This window comes from Schistocerca gregaria, chromosome X, assembly GCF_023897955.1.
Source record: "Schistocerca gregaria isolate iqSchGreg1 chromosome X, iqSchGreg1.2, whole genome shotgun sequence".
NCBI classification, from domain to species: Eukaryota; Metazoa; Arthropoda; class Insecta; order Orthoptera; family Acrididae; genus Schistocerca; species Schistocerca gregaria.
The window spans coordinates 122,193,224-122,209,611 of NC_064931.1; the positions used below are offsets into that span (position 1 = coordinate 122,193,224).

At 44.9% G+C, this 16,388-nt stretch overlaps 1 protein-coding gene across 1 annotated transcript in view; it reads right to left on the reverse strand.

The window, feature by feature from the left end:
* LOC126298475 (uncharacterized) overlaps positions 1–4,095 on the reverse strand; it is a 49,537-nt gene extending 45,442 nt beyond the window's left edge. The window contains exon 1 of the mRNA XM_049989809.1: positions 3,924–4,095. Within this exon, the coding sequence (XP_049845766.1) occupies positions 3,924–4,056 (133 nt within the window). The 5' untranslated portion in view covers positions 4,057–4,095. The remainder of the gene's footprint in view (positions 1–3,923) is intronic.
* Positions 4,096–16,388: the final 12,293 nt, after the last annotated feature.

The following is a 16,388-nucleotide window of genomic DNA, read 5'->3' on the forward strand; positions in this document are numbered from 1 at the left end:
TGATCCCATAGGAACTTACCACAAATTTCCAATTTGCGTATCGCTTTATTGGCCTAGAGTTCCCTTCTGGATAGTTCAGCCACCTGGTGCAACTCTTTTTTATTTGACACCTCTTATGCGACATGCGCGTCGTTGATAATGACAATACACGCAACCGAGCAAAGAAAATTCCCGACTCGTCCGGGAATCTAACCCGGGGTCCGTTGATCGAGCTCCAGCAACGTTAACGCTTCCCCTTTGTCCTGTTCTAGTCACAAACGGTTCACGGGTAGAACGATTGCTGTAAAGTCTCTGAATGGGCTAGGATATCTCTGATTTTTATCTTGATAGTCTTTTCGAGGGATATACGTAGAAGGAAGCAATATATCAGTTGACTCGGGATTAACAATAAACCACAGTGTGATACAGAACGCCTCTCTAGCAGCGTCTGCTACCGGAGTTCACTGGGCATCTCTGTGACACTTTTGCGCTTACTAAATGAACCAGTTACGAAATGTGCTGCTCTTTTTTGGGTCTTCTCTATTTCCTCTATCAGTCCTATCTGGTATGGATCCCAGAGAGCTGAGGAATATTCAAGTAATGATGGACTACATTTTCTGAGGATTCTACCAACGAATCTCAGTCTGGCGCCTGACTTACCAGCGATTAATTCTATGTGGGACCGAGCGAGGTGGCGCAGTGGTTAGCACACTGCACTCGCATTCGGGAGGACGACGGTTCAATCCCGCGTCCGGCCATCCTGATTTAGGTTTCCCGTGATTTCCCTAAATCGCTCCAGGTAAATGCCGGGATGGTTCCTTTGAAAGGGCACGGCCGACTTCCTTCCCTAATCCGATGAGACCGATGACCTCGCTATTTGGTCTCTTCCCCCCCACGAAAAAAAAAATTCTATGTGGTCGTTCTTGTTGAAATCGCTCCGTACGGATACACTTAGGAATTTCTGTTTCCAGCTATTGTTCTGTGAGCTTGTAATAAGCGATCTTTCGGTCTATGTATATACAATAGGTTACATTTGTTTATGTTGTGGGTCACTTGCCACTCCATGCACCGAGCGTTGATCCACTGCAGGTTCTCCTGCATTTCGCGACAATTTTCTAGCATTGCGACTTCTCAGTATACAACATCATCATCCACGAAAAGTCTCAAAGAACGTCTAGCATTATCTACCGGGTCATTTACATATAATGTGAAGAATAACGGTCCTGTAACACGGCTTTGGAGATGCCCGAAGTTATTTTTTAAGTCTGAAGACTGCTCTCCGTTGAAAATGACACGCTGTGTTCTGTTTGTTAGAAACTCATCAATCCAGTCATATAGCTGGTCTGATCTTCCGTATGCTCATGCTTTGTTCATTGGGTGGCAGCGCAGAAAGCTGGGTTTCACAGGATATTTGTTTGCGGAACTCATGCTGATTTCTACAGAGAATATTTTCGGTCTCCAGAAATGTCATGAAATGAAATCATCGTGTGGCATTGATGGCTAGGAGGCCTCATCTGGGGAAGCTCGACAGCAGATTTGCAAGTTTTATTTCAAGCAATGCAACATTGGGCGACTTGCGTGTCGGTGATGATGAAATGACGATACGATACCCAGTCCACCAGCGGAGAAAATCTCCAACCCGGTCGGGAATCGAACCCAGACCCGCTGCATGGTAGGCAGACACGTTACCACTCAGTCAAGCAGGCGGACAGAAATGTCATACGTGAGCATAAAACACGTTCCACGATTCTACAACAAACCGGCGTCAAAGATATTGGCCTGTATTTTTGCGCGTCTGTTCGACGAACCTTGTTGGCATGTGCTTTTTTTCAATCGTTAGGAACGTTTCGCACTTCCACAGAGCTACAGTACACTGCAGTTGCAAGTTCTTTCTCATACTCTGAGCAGAATCATATTCGTATCCCGTCAGGTCCAGTGGCCTTTCCTCTGTTGAGCGACTTCAGTTGGTTTTCTATCCCGTGGTCATTTATTACGACGATTTAAAGGAGGAAGTATAGTGCGGTATTCAGCTGCAACACAGTTTTAGAAAAAGACGTTTAGTATTTGGGCCTATTCTACATCGTCCTCCGTTTGAGTGCTATTATGGTCACAAACTGTCTAAGATACACAGATGGCTTCGATCCGTTTACTGATTTAACTTAAGTCTAAATGTTGATAAGACTTAAAGTATATCCATATTAACAGTTAAGCATTTCTCAAGCTTATCAATTCTGTAATGTATATTACGAAACAACTCGTGAATTGTCACGTATTTCCTGACCAGAGATTCCCCAGGCTCTCCCAGAGTTTATATACATGGCAACGACCTGTATAAACAGTCGAGTAGATGTAAACAACAGGTTATATACGTCTTTGACATACGGTATCGTTCAAACCTGTAACATCGCTGCCATAGGTCATACACCGCTAAAAACGCACCGACACATCGCATGAATAACAAACCTCAACACAACCACTGAATTTCAACGGATCAACGAACGATGGTGAAATATATTGGCCATGCTAAATTTTATACTTATACGAATGCCGGGCCCGTTTCCCATCTCCGGCTCAGTATCATGATACACAAAAACACTTAAAATACGATCTGCGTAGTTAACATGCTTCACAGATAGCTGACGTACCACAACCTCAGTGCCTTAGGGTAACTAAAAATTGACAGAATCCCCGAAGAACTGAGTAAAGCATACAGGAAAACAGCATATAATAAGCTTAGCATTACTGTGAGAGATCGATATATCATTGGTGGCCACGTGTGTGATGGACACAGCTATTCTCGCGCTTCTGGTGGTCATTAACCACGCTATGAGTTAATGTGCAAAACGGCAGCTTACAGTCAAGGTGAAAACGTTTTCCATCTATGCGGAAACATGTCTGCTATGTAAGCGTATTAGGAATAACTTGAAGAGATCTTACAAGAAAGGCGTTTGACACTTTTACCAACGAAAGTACAAATCTGTCCAGATAGCAAATGCGTATTAGTTATATGTAATAACAATAGCCAGCCGGGGTGGCCGTACGGTTCCAGGCGCTACAGTCTGGAGCCGAGCGACCGCTACGGTCGCAGGTTCGAATCCTGCCTCGGGCATGGAAGTGTGTGATGTCCTTAGGTTAGTTAGGTTTAATTAGTTCTAGGTTCTAGGCGACTGATGACCTCAGAAGTTAAGTCGCATAGTGCTCAGAGCCATTCGAGCCATTGTTAATAACAATACTGATGCTTGCGTGTTTAACTTCATGTCAAGGCAGATATGTGTAATGCATTAGAAAGCAAGAAGTTATAATAATTTTTTTGACCGGTAGGGACAGATTGTCATTATGAAGTACGTTACACGAATTTGTATAATTTTTAATGTTTTTACAAGGCAACGGCCTTGCCGCAGTGGATACAGCGGTTCCCGTGAGATCACCGAAGTTAAGCGCTGTCGGGCGTTGTCGACACTCGGATGGGTGACCATCCAGGCCGCCATGCGCTGTTGCCATTTTTCGGGGTGCACTCAGCCTCGTGATGACAATTGAGGAGCTACTCGACTGAATAGTAGCGGCTTCGGTCAAGAATGCCATCATAACGACCGGGAGACTGGTGTGCTGACCCCACGCCCCTCCCATCCGCATCCTACACTGAGTTTGATACGGCGGTCGGATGGTCCCGGTAGGCCACTCGTGGCCTGAAGGCGGAGTGCTTTTTAATTTTTTTACAATTTGATGTTGATACGGCGGTCTGTTTTGTTTATAATTACAAGGCACCACAAGAAGCTCCATGTATAGACCGAAATTTAAGAGCAACTTAATAAAGCTTATGACAGCAGCTGGTGATACGTCTTTCATGAAAAGAGAAATAATTGTCTAATGAGGTGTAGGAGATTGCCCTTAGTCAGCGGGATAGACTTTGGGGAGGAAGGACTCCCAGTAAAGGAGAGGCTAACCTGGAGCGAGTGCCGTTCCACCGGCGGTGAGTCCGCTTGCCGGCGCGCCGTCGTCGGACGCAGCAGGCGCGGCCCCGGCGGAGAGCGCCAGGGCGATCCCCACACTCAGACACAGCCAGCCGCTGGGCCGCATGCCGTCCTTCTGGCTGCGTGACCACTCGCGCTCCGCTTCCCCCAGCCTAACCCACTTCTTCGCGGACCGCGCTGCTACGGCCAGTTCCCGCGCGTAACCGTAAACTCGAGACCGGCCCGCCGGCCGCCGGAAGTGCTTTGCCGCACGCGATTGCCGAAAAGCGGCGGCTATCTCGCCCAATTCTGCCTCCTCCTTCATATGCGACTCGTTATAAAATACGCTACAGTCTTTCCGGAGGTAGGCATCCACAAAGTCATTTCTGTTGGCCAATTAAGACTACGGACAACGTAACGGAGAAGCCGATTGAGACTACTGTCTATTAAAATTGCTACGCCACGAAGATGACGTGCTACAGACGCGAAATTTAACCGACAGGAAGAAGATGCTATCATATGTAAATGATTAGCTTTTCAGAGCATTCACACAAGGTTGGCGACACCTACATGAGGAAAGTTTCCAACCGATTTCTCATACACAAACAGCAGTTGACCGGCGTTGCCTGGTGAAACGTTGTTGTGAAGCCTCGTGTAAAGAAGAGAAATGCGTACCATCACGCTTCCGACTTCGATAAAGGTCGGATTGTAGCCTATCGCGATTGCGGTTTACCGTATCGCGACATTGCTGCTCGCGTTGGTCGAGACTGTTAGCAGAATATGGAATCGGTGGGTTCAGGAGGGTAATACGGAACGCCGTGCTGGTTCCCAACGGCCTCGTATCACTAGCAGTCGAGATGACAGGCATCTTATCCGCATGGCTGTAACGGATCGTGCAGCCACGTCTCTATCCCTGAGTCAACAGATGGTGACGTTTACGAGGCAACAACCATCTGCACGAACAGTTCGAAGACGTTTGCAGTAGCATGGACTATCAGCTCTGAGACCATGGCTGCGGTTACCACTGACGCTGCATCACAGACAGGAGCGCCTGCGATGGTGTACTCGACGACGAACCTGGGTGCACGAATGGCAAAACGTCATTTTTTCGGATGAATCCAGGTTCTGTTTACAGTATCATGTTGGTCGCATCCGTGTTTGGCGACATCGCGGTGAACGCACATTGGAAGCGTGTATTCGTAATCGCCATACTGGCGTATCACCCGGCGTGATGGCATGGGGTGCCATTGGTTACACGTCTCGGTCACCTCTTGTTCGCATTGACGGCACTTTGAACAGTGCACGTTACATTTCACATGTGTTACGACCCGTGGCTCTTCCCTTCATTCGATCCCTGCGAAACCCTACATTTCAGCAGGATAATGCACGACCGCATGTTGCAGGTCCTGTACGGGCCTTTGTGGATGCAGAAAATGTTACACTGCTGCCCTGGGCAGGACATACTCCAGATCTCTCACCAATTGAAAACGTCTGGTCAATGGTGGCCGAGCAACTGGCTCGTCACAATACGCCAGTCACTACTCTTGATGAACTGTGGTATCGTGTTGAAGCTTCATGGGCAGCTGTACCTGTACACGCCAACCAAGCTCTGTTAGACTCAATGCGAGGTGTATCAAGGCCGTTATTACGGCCAGAGGTGGCTGTTTTGGGTACTGATTTCTCCGGATCTATGCACCCACATTGAGTGAAAATGTAATCACATGTCAGTTCTAGTATAATATATTTGTCCAATGAATACCCGTTTATCATCTGCATTTCTTATTTGTGTAGCAATTTTAATGGCGAGTAGTGTATTACTACTGAAGAACTAGCCTTGGACAAAATACTGGCACCCCTTCAAAGAGCACACCATGTCCGCCTCGGTAGTTGCGCTATCAGCGCGGCGGATTGTCAAGCAAAGGGACTCGGGTTCTATTCCTGGCCGGGTCGGAGATTTTCTCTGCTTGGGGACTGGGTGCTGCGTTGTCCTTACGTTTTTATCGTCATAATTAACATTTCAATATTGAGACGGGTGAAATGGCACGTCCGAAAGCCGATTTTAAGAAAAATGGAAATACACTGGTCGCTTTGGAGAGCTGTAGCTGGTATAGCGCTCGTACCGGTGTTCGTGTGAAAGTCAATCACTGACGGCGTGGCATAGAAGTGATGTTAATCTGCCAGTCATTCATTTGCAACCAGCCAGAACTGCGCTGTACCAAAACTACAGTTCGTCGGGTTTGGCACAGTGCGTAAGTGTCTTAGCAAATGGTAGGATTACAGGAACCGTTGGCATGGAAAGAAACATAAATTAATGTGGCAAACGATGGAATATAACAATATTATGAAAAGGAAAGTTGTTCCAAATAAACTTTCGGCCAGCAAGGCCTTCGTCAAATAAAGATGACACACACACACACACACACACACACACACACACACACACACACACACACACACACTCATGCAAACGAGCTCGCACTCATGGCTGTAGTCTGGCAACTGCAGTCACACGCACGACTGCAGTCGTTTGGCTCCAGTTGTCTGAGACTACAGTCATGCGTCCGAGCTGCGTATGCGTGAGTGTGAGCGAGTGTGTGTGTGTGTGTGTGGGGGGGGGGGTGTTTCCCGTTTGCTTGAGTGAGTGTTTGTATGTGGGGGTGTGACTGGCAAGTGTTGTAATGGTCAGTGTGTGACGTGCCCTGCATCATACAACCATGATAATGGTGCTAGCACTTGCAGGGTGTAACATAGATGGTAGGAAAGCCCACCTAATGGTTCTGTCATTGCTGTTGGATATGTTTGCCAGTCGTGGACAATCCATCGGTCCTCCTTCCTTGCGATGTATATCGAACATCCAGATTCTACATGTCATGCTTGCGTCACTTCCTATGTCCCTTGCTGCTATCAATGGGCATTGGTGGTGTCTGCATAACCAGTGCGATGTGCAATACAATTATAGGGCCACCCAGACTCTGGCAGCCCCAAAATGTGGCCTCTCTCAAAATCATTTAGGTGGACCAACTGTTGCTGAACTTACCACGTGGTCATAGTGCATGTGTAGGTGACGTTCTAATGATACTACCTGTTGTTGTATTGGCCAACAGAGCCATTTGGGACCAAGTTATGTCATTCTATGGGCATTACTTCATGACCCCACCAATGCATCTCGAGTGTGAGGCAAAAGTAATTATTCGCGTAGCTTATGGTGTGCAACATACCCACCCAGCTTGCAGTGGATGTGTTGCGTCCTCCAGAGTGCAGCTCTTTTAATGGTGCAGGAGCTTGTAGTATATTCCTAAATTCCTGTCTTTCCACCTCACTCTCCTATGGACTGTAGAAACTGATGACCATTCATGCTGCCATTTGTTGTATACATTCAGTATCTCCTGTTAGACTTATGAAGTTTTTAGTTTTTGTTGTTGTTGTTGTGGTCTTCAGTCCTGAGACTGGTTTGATGCAGCTCTCCATGCTAATCTATCTTGTGCAAGCTCCTTCATCTCCCAGTACCTACTGCAACCTACATCCTTCTGAATCTGCTTAATGTATTCGTCTCTTTGTCTCCCTCTACGATTTTTAACCTCTACGCTGCCCTCCAATGCTAAATTTGTGATCCCTTGATGCCTCAGAACATGTCATACCAACCGATACCTTCTTCTAGTCAAGTTGTGCCACAAACTTCTCTTCTCCCCAATCCTATTCAATACCTCCTCATTAGTTACGTGATCTACCCACCTAATCTTCAACATTCTTCTGTACCACCACATTTCGAAAGCTTCTATTCTCTTCTTGTCCAAACTATTTATTGTCCATGTTTCACTTCCATACATGGCTACACTCCATACAAATACTTTCAGAAACGACTTCCTAACACTTAAATCTATACTCGATGTTAACAAATTTCTCTTCTTCAGAAACGCTTTCCTTGCCATTGCCAGTCTACATTTTATATCATCTCTACTTCGACCGTCATCAGTTATTTTGCTCCCCAAATAGCAAAACTCCTTTACTACTTTAAGTGTCTCATTTCCTAATCTAATTCCCTCAGCATCACCCGACTCAATTCGACTACATTCGATTATCCTTGTTTTGCTTTTGTTGATGTTCATCTTATATCATCCTTTCAAGACACTGTCCATTCCGTTCAACTGCTCTTTCAAGTCCTTTGCTGTCTCTGACAGAATTAGAATATCATCGGCGAACCAGTCAACATTGTCAAAAGCTTTCTCTAAGTCTACAAATGCTAGAAATGTAGGTTTGCCTTTCCTCAATGTTTCTTCTAAGATAAATCGTAAGGTCAGTATTGCCTCACGTGTTCCAACATTTCTACAGAATCCAAACTGATCTTCCCCGAGGTCAGCTTCTACTGGTTTTCCCATTCGTCTGTAAATAATTCGTGTTAGTATTTTGCAGCTGTGATTTATTAAACTGATAGTTCGGTAATTTTCACATCTGTCAACACCTGCTTTCTTTGGGATTGTAATTATTATATTCTTCTTGAAGTCTGAGGGTATTTCGCCTGTCTCATACATCTTGCTCACCAGATGGTAGAGTTTTGTCATGACTGGCTCTCCCAAGGCTGTCAGTAGTTCTAATGGAATGTTGTCTACTCCCGGGGCCTTGTTTCGAATCCGGTCTTTCAGTGCTCTGTCAAACTCTTTACACAGTATCGTATCTCCCATTTCATCTTCATCTACATCCTCTTCCATTTCCACAATATTGTCCTCAAGTACATCGCCCATGTATAGACCCTCTATATACTCCTTTCACCTTTCTGTTTTCCCCTCTTTTCTTAGAACTGGGTTTCCATCTGAGCTCTTGATATTCATACAAGTGGCTCTCTTTTCTCCAAAGGTCCCTTTAATTTTCCTGTAGGCTGTATCTATCTTAACCCTAGTGAGATAAGCCTCTACATCCTTTCATTTGTTCTCTAGCCATGCCTGCTTAGCCATTTTGCACTTCCTGTCGATCTCATTTTTGAGACGTTTTTATTCCTTTTTGCCTGCTTCAGTTACTGCATTCTTATATTTTCTCCTTTCATCAATTAAATTCAATATCTCTTCTGTTACCCAAGGATTTCTACTAGCACTCGTCTTTTTACCTACTTGACCCTCTGCTGCCTTCACTACTTCATCCTACAGAGCTACCCATTGGTCTTATACTGTATTTCTTTCCCCCATTCCTGTCAGTTGTTCCCTTATGCTGTCCCTGAAACTCTGTACAACCTCTGGTTTAGTCAGTTTATCCAGGTCCCATCTCCTTAAATTCCCACCTTTTTGCAATTTCTTCAGTTTTAATCTACAGTTCATAACCAATAGATTGTGGTCAGAGTCCACATCTGCCCCTGGAAATGTCCTACAATTTAAAACCTGGTTTGTAGATCTCTATCTTACCATTATATAATCTGTCTGATACCTTTTAGTATATCCAGGATTCTTCCATGCATACAACCTTCTTTTATGATTCTTGAACCAAGTGTTAGCTATAATTAAGTTATGCTCTGTGCAAAATTCTTTCATTTCTTAGCCCCAATCCATATTCACCTACTATGTTTCCTTCTCTTCCTTTTCCTACTCTTGAACTCCAGTAACGCATGACTATTAATTTCTTTTATTTCATAATACATTTCTTCAATTTCTTTGTCATCTGCAGAGCTAGTTGGCATATAAACTTGTACTACTGTAGTAGGCATGGGCTTCGTGTCCATCTTGGCCACTATAATACGTTCACTATGCTGTTTGTAGTAGCTTACCCACATTCCCATTTTTTAATTCATTATTAAACCTACTCCTGCATTACCCCTATTTGATTTTGTATTTATAACTCTGTATTCACCTGACCAGAAGTCTTGTTGCTCCTGCCACCGAACTTCACTAATTCCCACTATATCTAACTTTAATCTATCCATTTCCCTTTTTAAATTTTCTAACCTACCTGCCCGATTAACGGATCTGACATTCCACACTCCGATCCGTAGAATGCCAGTTTTCTTTCTCCTGATAATGACATCCTCTTGAGTAGTCCCCGCCCGGAGATCCGAATGGGGGACTATTTTACCTCCGGAATATTTTACCCAAGAGGACGCCATCATCATTTAATCATACAGTAAAGCTGCATGCCCTCGGGAAAGATTACAGCTGTAGTTTCCCCTTGCTTTCAGCCATTCGCAGTACCAGCACAGCAAGGCCATTTTGGTTAATGTTACAAGGCCAGATCAGTCAATCACCCTGACTGTTGCCCCTGCAACTACTGAAAAGGCTGCTGCCCCCCTTCAGGAACCACATGTTTGTCTGGCCTCTCAACAGATACCCCTCCATTGTGGTTGCACCTATGGTACAGCTATCTGTATCGTTGAGGCACGCAAGCCTCCCCACCAACGGCAAGGTCTATGGTTCGTGGGGGGAGGACTTATGAATTATAGACTCCAAAAACATGAGCAGTATTCTACAATGGGCTACCCAAGAATTTTTGGAGACTGATGACACTTTTCCAGTATCCTACCAAGGGACCAAAGTCTGCACCTGTATTGTTTCTGATCAAGCCTGTGTGATCATTCCATTTTGTAAACCTCACAAGCTGTTGCACCCAGGTATTTGTACGAATTGACTGATTCCAATTGTGACTGTCTGCCCCGATAGCTGAGTGGTCAGCGAGGTGGTCTGTCATGACAAGGGGCCCAGGTTCGATTCCTGGCTGGGTCCAAAATTTTCTTCGCTCAGGGATTGGGTGTTGTGTTGTCCTCATTATCATTTCATCATCACCAGTGGAAGGCAATGGGAAGCCACTACTGGAATCACTTCCCTAGACGCTCATGCAGTGAACCTCTCTGACAAGTCTTCCCCCACGACAAGATCTGCCTTAAGGCAGAACACAAAGTAAGTAAGTAAAAATTGTGACTCTTTGGTACTGTAGTAATAGTCTGCAGCTTGTTGCCTTTTGGTTGGCATTGGTGCCTCCAGAGATCATGGGGTCTTGGTTTTGATTCACAGGTAGGTCGGAGTTTTTATTCAATTGGAGACTGAGTGACTGTCCTAAACATTTCACCTCATCTTCATCACAAAGAAATGGAAGAAGCATCAAATAGAAAGAATTGCAGAAGGGGTGACTGAGCAATCCCAGATGGAGGTCTTCTGGCCAATAATGCCACATCATTTTACTCTAATACTAGGACATTATGTTTTCATTACATTTCATGAAGTCTGAATTCTATATTTGTGAACATTTAAAGCAAGTTGTCAATCTTTGCATCACTTAGAAATCCTATCAATGTCTGGCTGAATATTTGAGATACCATTTTCAGACATAAAATCATTATAGTCAGGTGCATCATCTGTGAAAAGTCTGGAGTTTCTATTGTAATTGTCTGCCAGCTCCTTAATATACAACATGAATGGCAAGGGTCTCAACACACTTTCCTGACACACGCCTAAAGTTAATTCTATACCTGTCAGTCACTCACCATCCATAATAACATGCTGCAGTCTCGCTAACAAAGAACCTCAATGCAGTCAAAAATTATTTTTAATTCCCAACATGCTTGTAATTTTATTAATTATCATTGGTGTGGTACTGAATAAAATGCTTTTCAGAAGTACAGAATGCTGCATTTATGTGATTACGTTGATATATAGCTTGCAGGATATCATGTCATAGTGATGGACATTTGGCTTTGCATGATCAAAGTATTCAAAATCAGTGCTGATGAGTAGGGAGGAGGTCACTCTTTTCTAGAACTAGACACTTTATTATGTTTTGGCTCAGCATATGTTCTAGTATTCTACAACAGATGGATGTCAAAGATAATGGATGATATTTTTGTATATAAACTTATACTACCTTTCTTCTGAACTACTTTCTAGGACTGTTCTTAAATTAAGAGGCTCAATTCTAGCTCTTGGTAGACTGTCGGTAGTTCTTAACAACAGGGTGTTTGAAATCATGTGTCTACTACCAGCATCCTATCTTTCAAACAGTTCATGGATAGTTGCATTCATCTCAGCATGAATTATGTTAAAATGTATAATGAACTGCTTTACAATCTGTTCAATAGAAACTGTGGGGGTAGTAATGGTTCCTTGCATTAGCCTCAATAGAATCATTACAAGAGAGGTAAATTAAATTCATACTAGACTTGTCCAAGAGCTAATATTTTGTCCTTTATGTCCAACAGATCTTGCCAGGTTAAAATACCAAATACAGTATGAAGGACAGGCCCTCCAAAATCAAACCCACATGTCAAAAGTTTCAGATGCAGTTAATTTCTTGTTCATAATTGGTAAATGTGGACTCTGTCTGCATTTTGGCTGTGATCCAGTTGTTACACCAAAAAGCTACAATTTCCAAAACAGAAACTTTATTGACACATTCCTGGGGTCAGATACATCACATGATCACACTGACAGAACCACAGGCACATAGACACAGGCAATAGAGCATGCACAATGTCGGCACTAGTACAGTGTATATCCACCTTTCGCAGCAATGCAGGCTGCTATTCTCCCATGGAGACGATCGTAGAGATGCTGGATGTAGTCCTGTGGAACGGCTTGCCATGCCATTTCCAACTGGCGCCTCAGTTGGACCAGCGTTCGTGCTGGACGTGCAGACCGCGTGTGACGATGCTTCATCCAGTCCCAAACATGCTCAATGGGGGACAGATCCGGAGATCTTTCTGGCCAGGGTAGTTGACTTACACCTTCTAGAGCACGTTGGGTGGCACAGGATACATGCGGACGTGCATTGTCCAGTTGGAACAGCAAGTTCCCTTGCCGGTCTAGGAATGGTAGAACGATGGGTTCGATGACGGTTTGGATGTACCGTGCACTATTCAGTGTCCCCTCGATGATCACCAGAGGTGTACGGCCAGTGTAGGAGATCGCTCCCCACACCATGATGCCGGGTGTTGGCCCTGTGTGCCTCGGTCGTATGCAGTCCTGATTGTGGCGCTCACCTGCACGGTGCCAAACACGCATACGACCATCATTGGCACCAAGGCAGAAGCGCCTCTCATCGCTGAAGACGACATGTCTCCATTCGTCCCTCCATTCACGCCTGTCGCGACGCCACTGGAGGCGGGCTGCACGATGTTGGGGCGTGAGCGGAAGACGGCCTAACGGTGAGCGGGACCGTAGCCCAGCTTCATAGAGACGGTTGCGAATGGTCATCGCCAATACCCCAGGAGCAACAGTGTCCCTAATTTGCTGGGAAATGGCAGCGCGGTCCCCTACGGCACTGCGTAGGAACCTACAGTCTTGGCGTGCATCCATGCATCGCTGCGGTCCGGTCCCAGGTTGACGGGCACGTGCACCTTCCGCCGACCACTGGCGACAACATCGATGTACTGTGGAGACCTCACGCCCCACGTGTTAAGCAATTCGGCGGTACGTCCACCCGGCCTCCCGCATGCCCACTATACGCCCTCGCTGAAAGTCCGTCAACTGCACATACGGTTCACGTCCACGCTGTCGCGGCATGCTACCAGTGTTAAAGATTGCGATGGAGCTCCGTATGCCACGGCAAACTGGCTGACACTGACGGCGGCGGTGCACAAATGCTGCGCAGCTAGCGCCATTCGACGGCCAACACCGCGGTTCCTGGTGTGTCCGCTGTGCCGTGCGTGTGGTCATTGCTTGTACAGCCCTCTCGCAGTGTCTGGAGCAAGTATGGTGGGTCTGACACACCGGTGTCAATGTGTTCTTTTTTCCATTTCCAGGAGTGTATATACCCAAACTCCAGAGGCAGTAACGGAGAGAATTTAGTTAATTTAGTTGTTGTTGTGAGTTTTGTTACTGCTTATGGCTGCTTATGGTGTAGTGGAGGAAATTCACACCAAGAAGGTATAAAGTTGTGTTAATTTTTTGAAAACTTGGCTCTTATAAATTATGCTCAGTCAGGCTGCAAACACAGATTTACACCTTGGATTCTACTTGGAGTATTGCCAAACATGAGATGGATAATCCAGTCAACTAAAAGCTACTTGTAGTGACAAATACTTGTTTGAAAGTTCATCACTGGTTTATTTGAAATATAAACATTCTTATTTGTTTGGTAGATGGTACATCATAGTGTGTGGACTCGTGAGTATAAACCTTCCTCAGGAGAGATTTCAGATACATTATTTACATCCAAGTATATTGTTAGGGATTTTGTTGTAAAGAGAAAACACCAAATCATCACTAATCCCACCAGATGTAGAAATGGAAATTGTAGATGTACTGATATGCATAGTCACCCACTTCCAGCAAGGGTGTCTGCAGCAGCAGCACTGCCAATAACAGCCAGTAACATGAATTTCTGGAATGGGAAAAGATAAGGTCACTTGGCAGCAGCTTCTTCCTCAGTTGCTGTAATCCAACTTACTTTACCAACATACTCCAACCACTGTGACTCTTTACCTGTACCAATTCAAATCTGTGTGCATAGTCATATGAATTATGAATGTGTGGTTTCAAACACTGGTAGGATTAATGGAACATTGTTTAATGTCACACATTCTGAATACATGTGTAGCATGCTAGTATTGCTTGGCCTTTTACAGAAACTGTCTCAAATTGGGTTCTATTTTGACTTATATTAAGTTCCTCCCAAAACTATTAGTTTGGTTTCAAAGACTAAGAGACAATTTTAATTTGTCATTATAAAAGTTTATTTGTGTTCACTAAACACTGTTTGCCCTAAAGTGAGACATATAATATTTCTATGAGGAGGTCAAAATTTGGCTCACCAAGCACCACCATGGATGCAAAATTTGTTAAGCTATGGTAGCAGCAAGTAAATTAGGACCAGGAACTGGTCAGGCACTAATTCAATGTGACTTCAGTCACAGGCATTGTCAGCCATGCCGACATTTCTACTACTTAACATAGCTCAAGAGGAATAGGGACATATATAAAAAATGCCTCATGCAACACTTCAAGGTAAGTGATATCACATGTCCGAGTTGCCAAGGGCCTTTCTGTTGCCTATGAATCCACAGTTATATTACTGGTTCAAAGGCTATCCCCAGTGTTCAACTCATTTGTTATATTTGTATCTTAAATATTCTCTTTATTATCCAGTCACTTTTCCAACAAAATACACATGGTAGCTGCAAGGCTTGAATTCTTAAAATACATAAGTTAAACACTATAAGTTACACACTTCAAATTACAGATTCACAGGGGTTGAGTCAAACATGTAAATTCATCTACATCTACATCTACATCTATACTCCACAAGCCACATGACGGTGTGTGGTTGAGGGTACCTTGAGTACCTCTATCGGTTCTCCTTTCTATTCCAGTCTCATATTGTTCATGGAAAGAAAGATTGTCAGTATGCCTCTGTGTGAGCACTAATCTCTCTGATTTTATCCTCATAGTCTCTTTGCGAGGTATACATAGGAAGGACTGAGCCGTGCATGGCTCATGTTCCCACCATCATGCATTTTACACCCTGTTTTTAATTATCTTCCATCTCACTAAGTTAATTTAAATTACTACTATCATTGAGTTGCTGCATTGCCTGGCCATGAGCAGCATTAGCAGCGCATATTGATATATCCCCTCTTGTAGTATCTTTGCTCGACTGCTTTTACTTCCCCTATTGGAAGTGAGTTCATCACAGTTCAGGTTGAAAGTGGTCTGCCAGACATTGGGAATGCGTCTGGAGCACAGTCCAGACCTGCCAGTCGAGGAGTTGCAGTGGGACACTAGTGCAGTCGGGTTGGAGCAGCAGTGAGGTCTGCGTCGACACGGCTTGCCCGACCAGTGCCACCACACATCACTTGAGCCAGTCCATGGTCTTGGTGGATCGGCAGTCGGTCGTCCTACCAGGTGACGCGTTTTGGCTTGCCGATCATTCATGAGCTGCTGTCCCAATTTGTCTTCATGCATGCTTAGTTACTGTTGGGTATCATTCAAGTCTTCATGCCAGTGTTTGTCAGGTTGTGTGTGTAGTTGGTGTTATTTCCTTGACAAGTTATCTTAAATGTTGTCAGCATATTGCCTCTGAGAGGTCGGTTGTCTGATCAGGCAATGTGTAACTGGTTCTCAGAGTGCTTCTGGGCCCATTCAGTTACCATCTTGTGGAACTTGGGTTGGCCCTTTCCTGGTGCAGGGATGTCATTTAGCCAGTGGACATGTTTCCTCTGCATGGTTGGGTCTGAGCCAGTATTTCTGCCATCGTGTGTCTGGAAGTGAGTGGGAGATGCACCAACAGTGCAGTCACAATGGGGCAGCAGTCGCAATGGACCAGCAGGCAGTCGGCCGGTTGTTGCGGACAAGGGAAGTTATCACCACGCCATGCAGTCGGCTGGGTCCACTGGCGTCCCCTCCACAGTGTCAGAGCATATATGGAGCTGTCTGATCGCTACGAGCATCATGGTTCACCAATCCATGACGTCAAAGTTGAGTAGCAGTTTCAGCTACCGAAGCCACGTCTATTCATGTTATGGTGGTTTGTTTTGGTGGTTTGCTGTTGGGG